We start from the raw sequence: 22,021 nt of genomic DNA, 5'->3' as shown, positions 1-22,021 counted from the left end.
CCTTGTTGGTCACATCACTTGTAAATATTTTCTCCCAATCTGTAGGTTGTCTTTTTCTTTCATTTATGGTTTCCTTTGCTGTGCAAAAGCTTATAAGTTTGATTAGGTCCCATTTCTTTATTTTTGCTTTTATTTCTACTACCTTGGGAGACTGACTTAAGAAAACATTGGTACAATTTATGTCAGAGAATATTTTGCCTATATTCTCTTCTAGGAGTTTCATGGTTTCTTGTCTTATATTTGTCTTTAAGCCATTTTGAGTTTACTTTTGTGTATGGCATGAAGGTGTGTTCTTGCTTCATTGATTTCCATGGGGCTGTCCAACTTTCCCAACCCCGCTTGCTGAAGACACTGTCTTTTCCCTATTGTATATTATTGGCTCCTTTGTCAAAAATTAATTGTCCATAGGTGTGTGGGTTTATTTCTGGGCTCTGTATTCTGTTCCATGATCCGTATATCTGTTTTTGTGCCAATACCATGCTGTTTTGATTACTCTAACTTTGTAGTATTGTCTGAAGTCGGGGAGGGTTATGCCTCCAGCTTTGTTCTTTTTCCTCAAGATTAGGCAATTCTGGGCCTTTTGTGGCTCCATATAAATTTTAGGGTCATTTGTTCTAGTTCTGTGAAAAATGTTTTGGGTATTTTAACAGGTATTGCATTAAATCTTTAGATTGCTTTGGGTAACATGGCCATTTTAACAATATAAATTCTTCCAATCCAAGAGCATGTGGTATCTTTCCATTTCTTTGAATCATCTTCAACTTCCTTTATTAATGTTTTGTAGTTCTCAACATACAATTCTTTTACCTGCTTAGTGAGGTTTATTCCTAAATACTTTTTTTTCAATGTGATTTTAAAAGAGATTATTTATTTACATTCCCTTTCTAATATTTGATTGTTAGTGTAAAGAAATGCAACCAATTTCTGTATGTTAATCTTGTACCCTGCTACCTTGCTGAATTTGTTTATCAGTTCTAGCAGTTTTTGTGTGTAGCCTTTAGGGTCTTCTACCTATAGTATAATGTCATATGCATATCATGACAATTTTACCTCTTCCCTACCAATTTGAGTAACTTTTATTTCTTTTTTTGTCTGATTGCTGTGGCTAAGACTTCGATACTACTTTGAAGAGAAGTCTTGAGGGTGTGCATCCTTGTCTTTTTCCATATTTTAGCAGGAAGGCTTTCAGCTTTTCACCACTGAGTGTTATATTGGCTCTGGGTTTGTCCTAAATAGCTTTTATTATTTTGAGATACATTCCCTCTATACCCACTTTCATAAGTGTTTGTATCATGAATGGATGTTGAATTTTTTCCAATGCTTTTCTGCATTTATTGAGATGATCATGTGGTTTTTGTCTTTTCTTTTGTTGATATGGTATACCACATTGATTGATTTGCACATGTTGAACTATCTATTGTGTTTTTATCCATTTAGCCACTTTATGTCTTTTCTTTGGAGAATTTAGTCAAATTACATTTAAAGTAATTATTGATAAGTATGGATTTACTCTTGACATTCTGTTCATTGTTTTCCGGCTCTTTTGTAATTCTTTCGTCCCTTTCTTATTTTCTTTCTCTCTTCCTTTGAGAATTGATGATTTTCTGTAGTGTGTACTCAGATTCTTTTCTTTTTATCTTTTGTGTGTCCATTATATGTTGTTACTTTGTCGTTACCATTATGTTCATATAAAACATCTTATATTTATAACAGTCCATTTTAAGTTCATAATAACTTAGGTTCAAACATACCAATGTTCTATATTTTTACTCTCACATTACTCCACTTTTTTTTTCACACACACACACTATATTTTATTTTTACAAGAGATAAATAAACTGACACCAAGCATTGTAAATGGATGACCACAACAAAAGTAACAATGATTGCAATTACCAAACATGAAAGACACTAATACTATGTCATAATATTGAAATTCAGTCCAGTAATCTTCCACTGTAATAGGTCCTTTACTTTGCATTGAAAATAGATTTGTATACTTTTTGCCTCTGAGTCCTTGTGGGATTTTTTTCTTTTTATTCAAACAGAAAGTCACAAAAATTATAATCATCCTCATCAGTCCATTCAGTCCCATGTAATTAATTTTTTTATCTTGATCTTTTGTTAGCACTTTTATGAATTCATCAGTTTTCCATTAGAGTTCTGAAAATGCTTATTCACTCAGTTCAGCAGTATAGTCATTTACCAGAAACTTGTACTTGTCAGAGACTTTTCCATGAATTCCTTGAAGATGAAACCCTTTTATAGAAACATTTTTGCAAAAGCATCAGAATACACCCAGAACTGTCTGTAAATGACAAAAGACTTAAAAATGACCACGGTTAAAGATTTGATGAAAATTCATAATAATGCAATTGATAAAGAATTGTTATTTCTGAGATATACATTTTAAAGCAATAACTAGAATTATGACTTATAATACCAGAACATATAAGATTTTTAGAAATTTCATATAATGTCTGAAAAATTTCTATTAACATATTTCATATAAATAACCCAAAGAAAGTTTGGTATTAGTTGTTTTGTTTGTTTGTTTATACTGCAGGTTCTTATTAGTCATCAGTTTTATACACATCAGTGTACACATGTCAGTCCCAATCGCCCAATTCAGCACACCACCATCACCACCCCTCCGTGGTTTTCCCCTCTTGGTGTCCATACATTTGTTCTCTACATCTGTGTCTCAACTTCTGCCCTGCAAACTGGTTCTTCTGTACCATTTTTCTAGGTTCCACATACATGCATTAATATACGATATTTGTTTTTCTCTTTATCACTTATTTCACTCAGTATGACAGTCTCTAAGTCCATCCAAGTCTCAAAAAATGATTCAATTTAATTCCTTTTTATGGCTGAGTAATATTCCATTGTATATATGTACCACTTCTTCTTTATCCATTCATCTGTCGATGGGCATTTAGGTTGCTTCCATGACCTGGCTATTTTAAATAGTGCTTCAATGAACATTGGGGTGCATGTGTCTTTTTGAATTATGATTTTCTTTGGGTATATGCCCAGTAGTGGGATTGCTGGGTCATATGGTAATTCTACTTTTAGTTTTTTAAGGAACCTCCATACTGTTCTCCATAGTGGCCGTATCAATTCACATTCCCACCACAGTGCAAGAGGGTTCCCTTTTCTCCACACCCACTCCAGCATTTGTTGTTTGTAGGTTTTCTGATGATGCCCATTCTAACTGGTGTGAGGTGATACCTCATTGTAGTTTTGATTTGCATTTCTCTAATAAGTAGTGACGTTCAGCAGCTTTTCATTTGCTTCTTGGCCATCTGTATGTCTTCTTTGGAGAAATGTCTATTTAGGTCTTCTGCCCATTTTTGAATTGGGTTGTTTGTTTCTTTAATATGGAGGTGCATGAGCTGTTTATATATTTTGGAGATTAATCCTTTGTCCGTTGATTCATTTGCAAATATTTTCTCCCATTCTGAAGGTTGTCTATTCGTATTGTTCATGGTTTCCTTTGCTGTGCAAAAGCTTTGAAGTTTCATTAGGTCCCATTTGTTTATTTTTGGGTGTTTTTCCATTACTCTAGGAGGGGGATCAAAAAAGATCTTGCTGTGATTTATGTCAAAGAAGGTTCTTCCTATGTTTTCCTCTAAGAGTTTTATAGTGTCCGGTCTTACATTTAGGTCTCAAATCCATTTTGAGTTAATTTTTGTGTATGGTGTTACGGAGTGTTCTAATTTCATTTTTTACATGTAGCTGTCCAGTTTTCCCAGCACCACATATTGAAGAGCCTGTCTTTTCTCCATTGTATATCTTTGCCTCCTTTGTCATATATTAGTTGATCATAGGTGTGTGGCTTTATCTCTGGGCTTTCTATCTTGTTCCATTGATCTATGTTTCCAATTTTGTGCCAGTACCATATTGTCTTGATTACTGTAGCATTGTAGTATAGTCTGAAGTCACGGAGTCTGATTCCTCCAGCTCCGTTTTTTTCCCTAAAGAGTGTTTTGGCTATTCGGGATCTTTTTTGTCTCCATACAAATTTTAAGATGATTTGTTCTAGTTCCATAAAAAATGCCATTGCTAATTTGATAGGGATTGCATTGAATCTGTAGATTGCTTTGGGTAGTATAGTCATTTTCACAATATTGATTCTTCCAATCCAAGAACATGGTATATCTCTCCATCTGTTGATATCATCTTTAATTTCTTTCATCAGTGTCTTATAGTTTTCTGCATACAGGTCTTTTTTCTCCCTCAGTAGGTTTATTCCTAGGTATTTTATTCTTTTTGTTGAAATGGTAAATGGGAGTGTTTACATAATTTCTCTTTCACATTTTTCATCATTAGTGTATAGGAATGCAAGAGATTTCTGTGCATTAATTTTGTATCCTGCAACTTTACCAAATTCATTGATTACCTCTAGTAGTTTTCTGGTGACATTTTTAGGATTCTCTATGTATTGTATCATGTCATCTGCAAACAGTGACAGTTTTACTTCTTTTCCAATTTGTATTCCTTTTATTTCTTTTTCCTCTCTGATTGCTGTGGCTATGACTTCCAAAACTATGTTGAATAATAGTGGTGAGAGTGGACATCCTTGTCCTCTTCCTGATCTTAGAGGAAATGCTTTCTTTTTTTCACCATTGAGAATGATGTTTGCTGTGGGTTTCTCATATATGGCCTTTATTACGTTGAGGTAGGTTCCCTCTATGCCCACTTTCTGGAGAGTTTTTATCATTAATGGGTGTTGAATATTGTCAAAAACTTTTTCTGCATCTATTGAGATGATCATATGGTTTTTCTTCAATTTGTTAATATGATGTATCACATTGATTGATTTTCATATATTGAAGAATCCTTGCATCCCTGGGATAAATCCCACTTGATCATGGTGTATGATCCTTTTAAAGTGTTGTTGGATTCTGTTTGCTAGTAATTTGTTGAGGATTTTTGCATCTGTTTTCATCAGGGATATTGGTCTGTAATTTTCTTTTGTGGTAGTATCGTTGTCTGGTTTTGGTATCAGGGTGATGGTGGCCTCATAGAATGAGTTTGGGAGTGTTCCTTCCTCTGTAATTTTTTGGAAGAGTTTGAGAAGGATGGGTGTTAGCTCTTCTCTAAATGTTTGATAGAATTCACCTGTGAATCAATCTGGTCCTGGCCTTTTGTTTGTTGATAGATTTTTAATCACAGTTTCAATTTCATTACTTGTGATTGTCTGTTCATATTTTCTGTTTCTTCCTGGTTTGGTCTTGGAAGGTTATACCTTTCTAAGAATTTGTCCATTTCTTCCACATTGTCCATTTTATTGGCATAGAGTTGCTTGTAGGAGTCTGTTAGGATGCTTCGTATTTGTGCAGTGTCTGTTGTAACTTCTTTTTCATTTTTAATTTTATTGATGTGAGTCATCTCTTTTTCTTGATGAGTCTGGCTAATGGTTTATCAATTTTGTTTATCTTCTCATTGAACCAGCTTTTAGTTTTATTGATCTTTACTATTGTTTTCTTTGTTTCTACTTCATTTATTTCTGCTGTGATCTTTATTATTTCTTTCCTTCTGCTAACTTTGGGTTTTGTTTGTTCTTCTTTCTCTAATTCCTTTAGGTGCAAGTTTAGATTTTTATTTGAGATTTTTCTTGTTTCTTAAAGTAGGCTTGTATAGCTATAAGCTTCCCTCTTAAAACTGCTTTTGCTGCATCCCATAGGTTTTGGATCATCGTGTTTTCATTGTCATTTGTCTCTAGGTATTTTTAAATTTCCTCTTTGATTTCTTCAGTTATCTCTTCGTTGTTTAGTAACATATTGTTTATCCTCCATGTGTTTGTGTTTTTTACCTTTTTTTCCCTGTAATTCATTTCTAATCTCATAGTGTTGTGGTCAGAAAAGATGCTTGATATGATTTCAATTTTCTTAAATATACTGAGGCTTTATTTGTGACCCAAGATGTGATCTATCCTGGAGAATGTTCCATGCACACTTGAGAAGAAAGTGTGATATGCTGTGTTTGGATGTAATGTCCTATAAATATCAATTAAATCTGTCTGGTCTATTGTGTCATTTAAAGCTTCTGTTTCCTTATTTATTTTCATTTTGACTGATCTGTCCATTGGTGTAAGTGAGGTGTTAACGTCCCTCACTATTATTGTGTTACTGTCGACTTCCTCTTTTATAGCTGTTAGCAGTTGCCTTATGTATTGAGGTGCTCCTCTGTTGGGTGCATATATATTTATAGTTGTTATATCTTCTTCTTGTATTGATCCCTTGATCATTATGTAGTGTCCTTCCTTGTCTCTTGTAACATTCTTTATTTTAAAGTCTATTTTAAGTGATATGAATATAGCTACTCCAGCTTTCTTTTGATTTCCTTTTGCATGGAATATCTTTTTGCCTCCCCTCACTTTCAATTTGTATGTGTCCCAAGGTCTGTAGTGGGTCTCTTGTAGACAGCATATATATGGGTCTTGTTTTGTATCCAGTTAGCAAGCCTGTGTCTTTTGGTTGGATCATTTAATCCATTCATGTTTAAGGTAATTATCGATATGTATGTTCCCATGACCATTTTCTTAATTGTTTTGGGTTTGTTTTAGTAGATCCTTTTCTTCTCTTGTGTTTCCCACCTAGAGAAGTTCCTTTAGCATTTTTTGTAGAGCTGGTTTGGTGGTGCTGAATTCTCTTAGCTTTTGCTTGTCTGTAAAGCTTTTGATTTCTCCATCAAGTCTGAATGAGATCCTTGCTGGGTAGAGTAATCTTTGTTATAAGTTCTTCCCTTTCATCACTTTAATTATATCATGCCACTCCCTTCTGGCTTGTAGAGTTTCTGCTGAGAAATCAGCTCTTAACCTTATTGGAGTTCCCTTGTATGTTATTTTTTGTTTTTCCCTTGCTGCTTTCAGTGATTTGCACTTCCTGGACTTGAGTGGCTGTTTCCTTTCCCATGTTAGGGAAGTTTTCGACTATAATCTCTTCAAATATTTTCTCTGGTCCTCTCCCTCTCTCTTCTCCTTCTGGGACCCTTATAATGTGAATGTTGTTGCGTTTAATGTTGTCCCAGAGGTCTCTTAGGCTGTCTTCATTTCTTTACATTCTTTTTTCCTTTTTGCGTTCTGCAGCAGTGAATTCCACCATTCTGTCTTCCAGGTTACTTATCCGTTCTTCTGCCTCAGTTTTTCTGCTGTTGATTCCCTCTAGTGTACTTTTCATTTCAGTTATTGTATTGTTCATCTCTGTTTGTTTGTTCTTTAATTCTTCTAGGTCTTTGTGAAACATTTCTTGCATGTTCTCGATCTTTGCCTCCATTCTTTTTCTGAGGTCCTGGATCATCTTCACTATCATTATTCTGAATTCTTTTTATGGAAGGTTGCCTATCTCCACTTCATTTAGTTATTTTTCTGGGGTTTTATCTTGTTCCTTCATCTGGTACATAGCCCTTTGCCTTTTCATCTTGTGTTTCTGTTAATGTGGTTTTTGTTCCACAGGCTGCAGGATTGTAGTTTTTCTTGCTTCTGCTGTCTGCCCTCTGGTGGATGAGGCTATTTAAGAGGCTTGTGTAAGTTTCCTGATGGGAGCGACTGGTGGTGGGTAGAGCTGACTGTTGCTCTGGTGAGCAGAGCTCAGTAAAAGTTTAATCCACTTGACTGCTGATGGGTGGGGCTGGGTTCCCTCCCTTTTGATTCTTTTGCCTGAGGCAACCCAACACTGGGGCCTACCTGGGCTCTTTGTTGGGGCTTATGACAGACTCTGGGAAGGCTCATGCCAAGGAATACTTCCCAGAACTTCTACTGCCAGTGTCCTTGTCCCCATGGTGAGCCACAGCTCCCCCCACCCACCTGCCTCTGCAGTAGACCCTCCCACACTAGCAGGTAGGTGTGGTTCCGTCTCCCCTGGGATCACTGCTCCTTCCCCTTGGTCCTGATGTGCACACTACTTTGTGTGTGCCCTCCAAGAGTGGAGTCTCTGTTTCCCCAGTCCTGTCAATATCCTGCAATCAATTCCCACTAGGCTTCAAAGTTTGATTCTCTAGGAATTCCTCCTCCCATTGCCATACCCCCAGGTTGGGAAGCCTGATGTGGGGCTCAGAACCTTCATCCAGTGCGTCGACTTCTGTGGTATAAGTGTTCTCCAGTCTGTGAGTCACCCACCCAGTAATTATGAGATTTGATTTTACTATGATTGCGCCCCTCATACCTTCTAATTGTGGCTTCTCCTTTGTCTTTGGATGTGGGGCATCTTTTTCGGTGAGTTCCAGTGTCTTCCTGTTGATGATTGTCCAGCAGCTAGTTGTGATTCTGGTGTTCTCGCAAGAGGGAGTGGGAGCACATCCTTCTACTCCGCCATCTTGGTTTAAGAGCACGTTCCTCCACTTTTTGTTTTTGATGTCAAGTTTATCTTTTATCTTGTAAGTCCATTAAAATTATCATTATAGTCTTTTTTAATACTCTTGTCTTTTCCCCTTCATTTATAAGTGATTTGACAACCACCATGAAAGAGTAGAGTATTCTAAATTTAACTATATATTTACCTTTACTAATGAAATGTATATTTCCATGTTTTCCTATTCCTAATTAGTATCCTTTCATTTCAGCTTGAAGAATTTCCTTTAACTTATCTTCTAAGACATCTCCTGGTGATTAGCTTCTTTATGTTTTGCTTGTCTGGAAAACTCTTAACTCCCTTTCAATTTTGAAGGACAACTTTGCTGGGTAGAGTATTTTTAGTTAGCTTAGGAGTTTTTTTCTTTCAGCTCTTTGAATATATCATCCCAGTCTCTCCCAACCTACAAAGTTTCTGCTGAAGAATCTGCTGAAATTCTTATGGAGCTTCCTTGTATGTAACAGTTTGTTTTTTCTCTTGCTGCTTTTAAGATTTTCTCCTTGTCTTTAACTTTGATGTGTTTAATTTTAATTTTAATGTGTCTCTATGTGGGTTTAATTTTAATTTTAATAATGTGTCTCTATGTGGGTCTGTTTGGATTCATCTCATCTGGAACCATCCAAGATTCATAGATCTGGATGTCTGTTTCTTTCCCTAGGAGAGGGAATTTTTCAGCCATTATTTCTTTTCTTCTCTTTTTCTTCTTTTTTTTTAAAGTGATCTAGTCCTACTCTTTTCCTTTTTCTTTCTTTCTTTTTTTTAAATTGAAGTATAGAGATTTACAATATTTTGTTAGTTTCAGGTGTACTCATTATTTCTTTGAATAAGCTTTTTGCCCCTTTCTTCTCTCTTTCTTCTTCTTCAGGACCCATATAATGCAAATATTGATGTGTTTGATGGTGTCCCATATGTACCTTACACTATTTTAACTCTTTTTCACTTTTTTCCTCTTTGCTCCTCTGATTCGATGAATTCCACTGCCCTGTCTCCAAGTCCATTGATCCTTTCTTCCACTTGATCTAGTCTTTTGCTGAACCTTCTATTGAATTTTTCAGTTCGGTTATTGTATTCTTCAGCTCTGTGATTTCTGTTTGGTATTCCTTATTTTTCTCTCTCTTTATTGAAATTCTCACTTTGTTAATGTGTTGTTCTCCTGACTTTGGTGAGCAAATTTATGATGGTACTTTAAACTCTTTATCAGGTAAATCAGTTACCTTCATTTCATTAAAGTATGTTTCTGAAGTTTTATCTTGTTCTTTTGTTTGGAACTTATTTCTTTGTTTCTTCATTTTCTCGGATTCTCTGTGTTGGTTTCTGTGAATTAGATGAAACAGCCACTTCTTCCATTCTTGAAGAATGGTCTCATGTGGGATATGAAGCTTATCATTCAGCCCAGCCCTAGCTCTTAGTTGTATCCCAAACCTTTGTGATTGTCCAAGCCTCCTCCTTTTTTTTAGTGGCTCCCAGTAGTTGATGGTATGCTAATACCTGTTAGTGTCCCAAAGGGGAAGATCTCAGTCAACACCTAGATGCAGGCTAATCAGAAGCCAAACTCTCAGGGAGCAGCTTTTGAAATATGCAAATAAACAGGGAGAATGCTGAGATGGAATCTATTGGCTTCCCTGATCTCCAGGGAGGATTGCATTCTGTCCCTAGAGCTAAATTAGAAGCATGACCCTCAGGCAGCAACTTTTAAAGTATTCAAATAGGCCTCTTTCAGGGAAAGGCTGGGAGATGGGCATTTTCCTCTGTACTAAGCTATAGGTAGAGAACCAAAGTGAGTCCTCTTGAATCCATTAGGAACTGTTTCTTTGTTGGCTGTAGTGTTGTATATCTTGTGGACACAGCCCTGTTGGCTTTCAGGGCTAGATGTTTTGGGGGTTTGAGCCTTGGATGGAAGTCTTAAAAGTTGGGGTACTAGATGTTGGGTCAAAACCCTTTTCTCCTAAAGGAGAAATTGGGAGTTGGGAGTTCCTTCCCTATTGTATGTCAGTGTGATGGGGTGGGTTTTATGGCAGGAGTGTGTCTCAGCCTCTCTTATTCATTTCAGTGTGGGTTTTTTTGTTGTTCCTCCAATGTGTAGGAGTCACTCAGCTGGATTTTTCATAGGGAATTGTTTCATGTACAGCTGTAGATTCGATGTATCTATGGGAGGAGATTAATTTAGGAACTTCCTATGTTACCATCTGGGACCACAACCCAGTAAGGTTTATACTCAGTGGTTTCAATGCAGGATTAATTCTATCACTATCTGCCTCTAGGCTTGGCAGGATAATTAAATGAGGTAATGAAATGAGTATAAAGCATTTTGAAAAGAATGAGGCCTTATATAAATATAAGGAAAAGTTACTTTGACATGCCTGAATAAGAGTGAATTCCAGAATGGGCAAGAAGAGTATGCAGTATGGCTCATCTCTTCTCACTGCATGGCAAAGCATATACAAATCTCCCCCTTGCTTATGAAGCTGCAAATAAAGCTGATTTACTTGAAACATTCTATTGTAGGCCAGGTGCCTTGGAAGTCCCAGTATTTGTTGCCAGCTTCTTTTTGAGACATAGCAAGGTGGCTGGTTTATATTTCCAGTTGTTCTAGCTGCCAAATGTCTCAGAAAGCCAAAACAAAACAACTTTCTTCAGCAACACACAGAGAAGTTGCCTTTCTCCTCCCTCCCCGTTCTTTCATTTTAATCTTTTGTAATGTGTGGTTTCCAGATTCCAAAAGTGTAAATGAAACATGTATGTTCTATGGCTTTTATTCTCCAGGGCAAATTGGAAAAAGAAACCATAATGCCTTTTAATCTTCTTTAAACCTTCCTTTTACAAATAATTTATTTCCAAATATCGGTGTTCTTTGCATGATTCGCTTGGGGTGGAGTGGGATAGAAACAGGATTCATATCAACATATTGCATACAATGCTTTTTTCCTAAAGTACAGCGTAATCAAAGTAGATAGTTTCGCGGGATTTTTGTGATCATATGATGGGGATAAAACGCTGCAAAAGTACCTTAGACATCTGGGGAGAAGTGGTTGTTACATTTGGGAGAAAAATACCTCAAAGAAATAAAAGGATCTCAGAGGTGTTTCATTTTCCTACTCCTAAGAAATACATTTCCTCAAGCAGGTAGAAGAAGAACCAAATTGAATTGTACTTTCATCATGATATAAATTGTTCAAACAACTGGGAAATATAACTTTTAAATACTAAATGGAATTTGACCCTTGTTAAATATGTAGATTTGAATATTTAACATCACATTTTCCTTGTAAGTTATTTCTTTTATGTATTCTTTACCATCTCAAGTTAGTGTGCTGATTTCCCCTGTGTAGTTTCACGAGACAATGTTTTCATTCACTAACAACATTTCATAATGCATTAATAACATCAACACAGCCAGATTTCCCTGCGTGCCAGCTTCAGTGTTATAAAAGATGTAGGGACATTTGTTAAACCCAGGTAAATATTAAATATCATTTGGGGATGGGGGAGTAACAATGTCATTTACCACCAGCCCTAAGTTCCTTTGAGATGTATAAAAATGCATATGACTCGTTCAGTCTATTAAGCAGATGCTAGTTCAGCTGTAGTGCATATGCTGGTTTTCAGACACAGTTGGAGTGCAGTGGTGGAGACATTATGCATGTGTGAAAATTCCAGGTATGAGTTTGGGGGATGCCATTTAAATTTTTTTGAATTTAATTTAAACATTGATCTCCAAGATGTATAAATGTTATTAAATTTTGGAAAGCTGATTACAAATATAGCAAAGCATGAAGGAAAATAGTATGTGGATTTTAAAGGATATTTAAAATTAAATTATATCTTACATGAATTAAATTGATCATTAATTTTGTCTGGAATTTTACTTGATCCAATAATCAGCTATTGATTTGCAGTTGTTCTTGATTGTTTTATCATGTGACATTCTGAACTATTTTATAAAGAATTGTTTTGAAGTTTACATATTACAACTCCTTCAACTAGGGAAGCTATTTCTTAATATTCTAGCCCAAAAGGAAGAAAATATTATTTTTCCTTATACTATTCTGAAACATGAAAAATATACTGAAGATTTTTTTTTCTTTACAGGAAAACAAAGTTTTAAAAAGTTTTAAAAGAAAAAGAGATTTTATAAAAATAAATTTACCCTCTGTGTTTTCTTACTCTAGATAAGTGTATAAAAGTGTATGAAATCATGGAAAACAAAAAAGAAACCCTTAATATTAATTGCTAGTGTTTTTTTCTTTTTCTTTCAGCTCTCAGGAGAAGTGATTTTACAAATTGCCAACGAACCAGTTCTGCCCTTTAATGCTCTCGATATAGCTTTAGAAGTTCAAAACAGCCTTAAAGGTAATTTTTCTTTGAATTATAGTAATTTTAGCAAATGAATAATTCTTCAACTAATTGTGAACAAGGAATAGATAAAGTTATCCACTATCTTACTAGCTATGGCAATGTAGCATTTCCCTTCCTATAGAGGACAATCATGAGAAGGGCTTAGAAGAATGTGGGCTACCATGTCAACAAGATTGAGGTATACCTAATATTCAGTTATTTGAAACAAGACTGGCCCAGAAGTTTGTCCTTTGGGATTGGTTTCCATGAAGTATGGGCTGGGTCCATTTGACTGATGTGTTGGCTCATCCTAGATTAAGGATGACAAAGAGGAAACCAGGAAATTATTTCCACAGTCTCTATTTAAGTTCCTTCCTGTTTAAATCTCTCTCTCTCTCTCTACAGAATTCTAACACCACCTAATAATTATCCTTATTTTCCCTTTATCTATATAGAAATCTTTCACCTAAACTTCTAGTTTGTCACCATTCACCAAACACAAAGGGCAGTATTGTAATTAAATAAATGCACCCTCCTTCTCTTCTTTGAGCCACACATCTTACTATCAGATCATTTGAAGACATGTATTTCTCAATATAAAAGCCAATATTTTCACTATAGACTTAAGCAGTAAATCTTGGAAAATGGATCACTCTAAAGAGCCAAATATTTCTAGTATCTGAAACTTTATTACTTTTATTTTAAAATTTTGACTACCTGGGTTGATTCTTAATCCAGAGACTACTGAAAAACAATATTTTTCTCCCTCAGTGATTCTTATTACTTTTATTATAGTGACTGTGTAAAACCATGACCTTGGGCACAATTGAGCTGTTTAGGGCTATTTTGCGCCCATACTAAATGGCCTCATATTGCTCTGCTTTTGGTATATTTAAGCTAGTCTCCATTTTTTCTACTTTTGTCAAGCTTCTTCTTTTTATTGTCATGAGTGTCACTATCTGTAGCAGTTACTCTGTTCTCCACTTATAATTTTCTATTCCTAGAATATTTCTTAGAAACTGAGTAATCAAATATATGGTATTTTACAAAATAAGAACAATATGGGCATAAATAAAGGGTTAAAGACTTCTGTGAATAATATATTTTTTGCAAGGATTTCTTTTAAGCAACTGTTATTTTTTCTGTAGACTGTTTTGCTTTTCTTTAGTTCTCATTTTTTCACTTTAAAAATTCAGTTGCTACTGCATATTATACTTAAAACTTTCAAAGAACAAAAAGAGGAGACTATTATTTGTATTACATAAAGATTTATTCATCTATAAAGAATAATTCTCATGCATAGAAAGGAGCCTCAAGGAGTATACTGTGAAATAGAAACACTATACAATAGAATTATGAATGATTTACAAGTTGCTTTTCTGAGTTCAAATCTACATAAATGTTTAATACCATTGTAATAAAGATATGAAGAGATATTTTAAAAATTAAACAAAGCCAGCAAAAACAATAATAATACTGTCATTTTAAATTCCAAATTCTATTTTCTTTTTAAATAATTGGGTTTATTTTTTGAATCCATAAGTAATATTATAGCATTATCATTCCTATATGAGCATTTTAAGTAATGTAGGCTACTTCTGAAGGTCAGAAAAAAGTCCTAAAGGGTCATTGTTAGAATTATATTATTACTCTGTTTCTTTGTGGGTAGTTAGGAATCCCTTTGAAAATCCAAAGAAAAGTATGGTCTCTCTCTTCAGAAAATTACACTTGTACAAAAAGCTTTGCATATAACCCCCATAGACTTTACAGGATCTCTTGAACCCATTTACTCATTCATTTAACAAATATTGAGCACCTACTGTATGCCTGGTACACTTATATGACCAAAAAAACAAAAACATAAAACCCAGCCACTAAATAAACAAATAAAACAAAATTAAAATCTCTTCTCCTGAGAAATATACATGCATGGTAGAACAAAATTTGCATAAGTCAAAGCAATTTTTAAGTTAGCTTTATGCTCAAACTGTTCCCTAATATCAATCACTTTGGAGTAAATTTGCATTTTCAAAATAAGTGTTAAAGAGCAGAACTGACTGTGGTTGTATCCAGAGGAGAAATTTCGTGTGGGAATATAAATTTGAGAGCTGTCCCAAATGAGATTTCTGAGGGGTTGAGTGCGGATAGAGGACAGAAAAGGTTTAAGATTTCTGGGCACTCCTGAATTTAGAAATTGGGAAAAGGGGAATCAGAGGAGGAGACTAAGAAGGAGCAGACAAAGAGTAAGAGACAAACTCGGTGAATGTGATAACCTGAAGCCAAGTGAATAAACGCTTTCAAAGAGGAAGGAGTGATTCACTCCGTCAAATACCGCCACAGGTTAAGAAAAATTAGGACTGAGAATTGACTGCTGGATTTAGCAATTTGGAAGTCATCGGTGAGCTTAACAAAAACAATTTTAGTAGAATGGTATATGAAACAGTCTGATTAGAGGGGTTCAAAAGAGAATGGGAGGTGATAAATTGGGGACAGGTGATGGTAGATGGAAAGCATGGAGTTGAGAATGGTTAGCATATTTTTATTTTGATGAGAATGATCGGATGGAGAGTGAAGATTTGATTTAGAAGAGTGAAAGGAGAATTGCTGGAATGATTTCTTTGACTAGAAGCTGCATAAGGTGGAGGACGTTGCCTTAGTTATGAATGCGGTTGTCCACCCATAAAAATGTGAACGAAGGCAGAGCATAGGGCACATGGGTAGATGTGGTGCTGGGAGCTCTTCGCAAGTCTCCTTAGATTGTAAAACACAATAAAATAGTTGTTTGAGAAGGTGGTAGAGTGAATGAACTATGAAAATGGGATTAGTCTTTTGGGCAACGTTAAGCACTCAAAAGAAATATATTTTACATGAGATAATTCAACATAATTGTGTATCTTTTTCCAGCTTTCAGCTCGGGATTCAGGCATAAAGCAGGCAGAGTTGGATTTAATCAGCTAGGGTTTTGCTGGGAGAGGGTAATGAACTAGATAAGGTAAGGAAAAATGAGAGTGTCTGCAAAGGAGCATTCATAGCGATGGACTGATGTATCTAAACTAGGTATAGAATAACGCGAGGATGCAAAGGGAAAGAGGGTGAACATGAATAAAGGAGGATGGATAGACTTTATTTATTGGCGAAATCAAAGAATTAAGAAAAAAATAAGCTGAAAAGACCAACAAATGGGATTATTGAAAATTTGACCATGTAAAGAGTGCAGATATTGGTAATGACAGTGTACGGGCTGAGGTATGACCATGGAAGTATGGTAGCTGATCAATAGAGGAAAAGAGGCTATGGAGAAGAGAGGCCAGACTATGTCTACATGGATATTGATATTGTTAAGAACTAAGATAGGAGTAATTTTTTTAAGAGAGAGTGACTGAGCCAGGAGCTAAAATCTTCAGAGAATGAGCAGCAACTTAGAGACACCTCATATTGTTCTTCTATGGCTAGTGGTACAAAGGGTGTGGGAGAAAAAAGAGCTACCGCCTGAGAGGGCTGCAGTGGGAGAAATGTCAACAGGGGAGAGCCAGGTATCAGTTAAGGCAAAAAGGTAAAGAAAACGGTCTGAAAATAGATGAGATTAATAATCCTTTCTTTAACAGTTATTAACATGTAATTACAGGGGGAAAAAACAAACCTCAGTCGTTCTACAATGATTTCCACTGCAGGCCAGACATGGCAAAGTCTAGATGAACCTCTCCCCAAAATCCCAGGTTCTCAGTTGGATGAGCCAGGAGCATTTTGGCTTCTTGCTGTTATATTGGACCGTTTCTTCTTTAGTTGTTAGTTATTTTTGAGTTTTGTTTCTTTTGATGTGAAACTACTTGGGTCTTCCTGTCACTTTCACTCTGAAAGATGTGGCCAGACTTGAGATGTACCCATACTAAAAAGACAAAGCAAAACAAAAAAAAAAGTAACCTCCAAAATGGGCAAAAATTATTCTTTTACCATGACCTACATATAAGTATTTGATCAAGGGATATGAGTTGTCACCTTTAAGCTATACATTTTTGTATTTTAGTTATCATGATTCAAAATTATTTGAATTATCTGTACTATAGTAAAAGGTTATTCAAATATTTGCTAAATTATAGGCGATTTGTTTTACCTGTTCTATTTTGACTACTTTGGTTTTAACCTTATTTTTTAAATAGAATACGTTAATGTACTAATGTGTAAATAATGGACACCACTTATCAACAACTAAATAAATATTTCAGTTTCAGTTTTAACTACAATGCTAGATGACTTCATTAGCTAAATAGTGTTCCTGTAGCATGTTAAATGAAACATATAATTTTACTGCTTAATACAAGCTTTAATTGTTGATATATTTTCTTATTTTGCTATGGCAGTTAATGGTGATTAGTCCTAAATTCTCAATTACAGTTTAAAAAGAAAGACCTTCAAGGCTGAACTATAAAATACTGTTTCTCCTTACTGCAGAGAGTATAAGTATGAAGGTCTCTGAAACCCAATTGCATTTTCAACAGTGTAATTTTTACCCCTTGACAACCAGCCATCTTGTTTATTTATTACACAGTTTATGGTAGCAGCAGACCATTCTCTATCATTCTCACAACCACCAGAAAAAAGAATAATTTACCAGTGAATAATTTGTTTGAGTTGATTTATTGGTTGGTTCCTGAAAGCTCATTTTGACTGAGTGACCTTGGCTCTTAATATTTGGTCAATGCTAAGCACATAATAGTTAGAGAATGAATATTTATACATGGTGCATGGGGATATAGTGTAAATTGTGACTGATAAGATAACTGACATGCTTCAGATGTATTTGTGACAAATAAAAGTATGTCCAAAAAACACACATGCAAGGCAATGGTACGAGTTTATGGGGGCAAGGGAAGGTGTCAAGAATAAGTATCACCACACCCTTGAACCTGGAAGCTGACTAAGGAGTGAGAACTAATGACCTTACTAAGTTTACTGTTTCTCACTTTGTCCACTTTTCAATGCAAAAATAGCATTTTAGAATAATTAACAACTATATAATTCTGATGCTTTTAATTTAATATCTGCTATTTTTCTTTGCCAGAATTTTAGATGTAATTATTTAGCATGATTCTAAAAACGACAAATGACCAAGTAAAGTAAAAGTCATGTTCATTTGATCTGGCTACGTACACATTTATTTAGTGCAACCAGACCCAGCAGGAAACGTAATTTCGAACTCTGTGGCTTGTTGCCACCTCCTGATTGTCTCACTAAATGTCAAATGGTTGTTGACAGCATTTCCCACTGTTCTTTAAAAAACAGGCAATGCTGATTTGATCTTTTTTTTTTATTAGCTTTGATAATTCATTAGTGTCAATCACTTCATTTTAGGAGGAGGGATAGTATTTCAAGGTGATGATGCCACTGAGGCAAGCGCTATGATTTCTGTTAGATTTGTAGTGTCATATTTTCAAGTGTCACTTTGGTTCTTTTCTACAATCACAAGTGATGGGGGCCCATCTAATGTCCTTTTTTCTTCTTCTTCTTTCTGAGTAATGTAAGATGAATTTCGAAGTTTGCAAAATTAAGAGTGCACTTTATAAATTGCATGAGTCTAGTCCTCAGCCCATCTGTCTCCAGTCTTGGTTTTAATGACCGCCAATTCAAACTCTGGACTGGCCTAGAGATAGTAAAGGATGGGTGCCCTGGGTACCTGGTCTGTGCTCTCCCTGAGAAATCTAAAGCAGACCATCTAAAATCCAAACAGTCCTAGGGAAAGATCTTGTTCCCATGGGAACTCTGAACCATGCTAGATTTTTCGTGGTCTGAACTGGCATTTCTGGAACTGACTTTTTTGTGTGACAAGGACTTAAACTCAAAAGCATTCTCTGAGAAGTGTCTTACATTGCTTGCCCAAAATGATGGATAAATTTGATAAGAGATTAGCCATTTATTGGGTACAAATTCCTGAAAATATGCTCAGTTTTAATCCCCATTGTATTTTTGTATGGATTCTGACTACATAACTATATTAAAGATTGTATTTCACTTACTGATATTCCACATCTCATCCAAGAAAGATTTGAGACAGCTGGGTCTGCAACAAACCTGGTTGTCTCTATGTCAGTGTTTGTCTCCTGAAACTAGTTTTTCTTTCTCCCCATTTCTCTTTGAACTCATATTTTCATTGCATAATGTTCCTTAATTCTTACCCTAAGCATGGTGTCCCTTTTGTTTTCCTCAGAGTTATACTTTCTTTGCTTTTGTTTACTCCTATCTCACAATTTGTTGCTATTCATACAGCTTTCCTTTGTGATCATTGTTTTCTTCCCTGCTCTGAGTACTTCATCCAAATCTGTTTAAAGTTTTCTTTCACTGTCTACATTTCACGTGTCACTACATTGATTGAAATACGTTAATCACATCATTTTTACTAGTCTCTCATCATAATAATGCTCTATTGCATTATGATTTTTTCTTTTGAATTTTTGTATGCACATTTCTTCCACCATCCATCTTCCAGACTCACAGATGTAGAGAACAAACTAGTGGTTACCAGTGGGGAGAGGGGAGGGGGGATGGGAGTAAGAGGTACAACCTATTATGTAACAAATAAGCTACAAGGATATATTGTACAACACAGGGAACATAATCAATATTTTATAATAACTATAAATGGAGTATAGCATTTAAAAATTGTGAATCTCTATATTGTACACCTGTAACTTATATAATATTGAACAGCAATTGTACTTCAATAAAAAAAAATGAGGCAGAAGGCTAGTAAGAATTTTTATATGCACATTTCTTCATCTGTCTTCCAATTGTCTCTCTGCTTGTCCTTCTCTGTTTATCCTTTCTCCCTAGAAGTACGGTCCTCCTGAGATGTGGGATTGCCTTCTACCAGGGCTGGGACACCAGAGGCCCCACAGCATTCAGGATATGGTCCTCTTCCTTGAGGCGTCTTAATGGTTCAGATAACCAGTGCAGCCTTATATGAGCTTAAGGCTTAAATATTAACGTCATCTTGGGCATGTGCCTGCCTGAGATATTACCAGGGAGTTGTTTCCATATGCTTTTTATGCTAAGAGAAATATTTCAGACTTTTCAGTTGTCTTGACAGGTGAAACGCAGATAAAAATAATGATAGTTACAATCTCAAAAATACTTTAAATTATAGTAAGTGCTGAAAACTGTGAAACTCCTAAGCATCCAGCTCAGTGAATTTTCTCAGCTTGCAAACACTTGTATTGATCGAGACACAGAAGAAAAGCCAAATTCCAGAGCTTCCCTGAGCCCTTCCTAATCTCATCCTGGCTCTGCTTCCCAAAGGCAAACACTGCCAAACACTGAAGACTAATTTTTCCCTTATAAAGGAAGACTTTACATTTTATAAGATGGAATGATATGATGATGTGCATTCTTTTGAACGTAGCTTTGACCTACATATGAGTGTGAGGTTCATACACGTTGTTGCATGGAGATGCAGTTTGTTTCCACTGCTGTGCAGTCTTCCATTGTATGAACAAACTGCAGTTTGGTTATCAGTTCTACCGTGAGGTACAGTTGGGATGCTCTCAGGCTGAGGTTATTACGAACAATGCTGCTGTGATCAATCTCCTATGTATCTCTTAGTGCACGTGCATACCCTTTGCTGGATCATAGGGTATGTGTATGTCTAACCTCAGCAGATACTGCCAAAAAGATTTCCAAAGTCGCTGTAGCATTTTCTTCAATTTTACCAATAAGAATTTTGATCACTTTACATGAAGTTTCTGTCTTTTTCTTATGAATTTGTAAATGATGTTGATGTATTCAGATAAGTCTATATTGAATATATTTATTGAAAATAAATAACATATTTATTGAAAATTTATTGAAATACAAATCTGAGGGCTCAGCTGGGGCAGAGTCATCTTAACTTAGTTGCCTGGTTGTTGGCAGGATCAAGTTCCTCTTGGGCTTTTTTTTTTAAGCTTACATTAATTTTATTTTATTATTTTTTAATCTTTATTGGAGTATAATTGCTTTACAATGGAGTGTTAGTTTCTGCTGTAAAACAAAGTGAATCAGCTATATGTATACATATATCCCCATATCTCCTCCCTCTTGCGTCGCCCTCCCACCCTCCCTATCCCACCACTCTAGGTGGACACAAAGCACCGAGCTGATTTCCCTGTGCTATGTGGCTGCTTCCCACTACCTATCTATTTTATATTTGGTAGTGTATATAGATCCATGCAACTCTCTCACTTCATCCCAGCACAATTCCCCTTCCCTGTATCCTCAAGTCTATTCTCTATGTCTGCGTCTTTATTCCTGTCCTGCCCCTAGGTTCTTAAGAACCATTTTTTCCTTTTTTTGTATATTCCATATATATGTGTTAGCATATGGTATTTGTTTTTGTCTTTCTGACTTACTTCACTCTGTATAACAGACTCTAGTTCCATCCACCTCACCACAAATAACTCAATTTTGGTTCTATTTATGGTTGAGAAATATTCCGTTGTATATATGTGCCACATCTTCTTTATCCATTCATCTATTGATGGACACTTAGGTTGCTTCCATGTCCTGGCTATTGCAAATAGAGCTGCAATGAACATTGTGGTACATGTAGCTTTTTTTTTTTGCTGTACGCGGGCCTCTCACTATTGTGGCCTCTCCCGTTGCAGCGGAGCACAGGCTCTGGATGCGCAGGCTCAGCGGCCATGGCTCACGGGCCCAGCCGCTCCGCGGCATGTGGGATCTTCCCGGACCGGGGCACGAACCCATGTCCCCTGCATCGGCGGGCGGACTCTCAACCACTGCGCCACCAGGGAAGCCCCACATGTATCTTTTTGAATTATGGTTTTCTCAGGATATATGCCCAGTAGTGGGATTGCTGGGTCATATGGTAGTTCTATTTTTAGTATTTTAAGGAACCTCAATACAGTTCTCCATAGTGGCTGTATCAATTTACATTCCCACCAGCAGTGCAAGAGGATTCCCTTTTCTCCACACCCTCTCCAGCATTTATTACTTGTGGACTTTTTGACGATGGCCATTCTGACTGGTGTGAGGTCAGAACTACAACGGCCTCATTGTAGTTTTGATCTGCCTTTCTCTAATGATTAGTGATGTTGACCATCCTTTCATGTGTTTGTTGGAAATCTGTATATCTTCCTTGGAGAAATGTCTATTTAGGTCTTCTGCCCATTTTTGGATTAGGTTGTTTGTTTCTTTGATATTGAGCTGCCTGTATATTTTGGATATAAATCCTTTGTCAGTTGATTCATTTGCAAATATTTTCTCCCATTCTGAGGGTTGTCTTTTCGTCTTGTTTATGGTTTCCTTTGCTGTGCAAAAGCTTTGAAGTTTCATTAGGTCCC

At 36.0% G+C, this 22,021-nt stretch overlaps 1 protein-coding gene across 3 annotated transcripts in view; it reads left to right on the top strand.

Annotated features, from left to right (window-relative positions):
* Positions 1–22,021, top strand: part of NAALADL2 (N-acetylated alpha-linked acidic dipeptidase like 2) — a 1,451,411-nt gene that overhangs the window by 1,342,542 nt on the left and 86,848 nt on the right. For all 3 annotated transcript variants that reach the window (XM_082839043.1, XM_082839042.1, XM_082839044.1), the window contains one exon: positions 12,614–12,707. In XM_082839043.1, coding sequence (XP_082695169.1) covers positions 12,614–12,707 — 94 coding nt within the window. The remainder of the gene's footprint in view (positions 1–12,613; positions 12,708–22,021) is intronic.

Source organism: Leucopleurus acutus (assembly GCF_964270905.1).
Source record: "Leucopleurus acutus genome assembly, chromosome: 5".
In the NCBI taxonomy this organism is placed as follows: Eukaryota; Metazoa; Chordata; class Mammalia; order Artiodactyla; family Delphinidae; genus Leucopleurus; species Leucopleurus acutus.
This window is presented reverse-complemented; position numbering and strand designations above follow the sequence as displayed.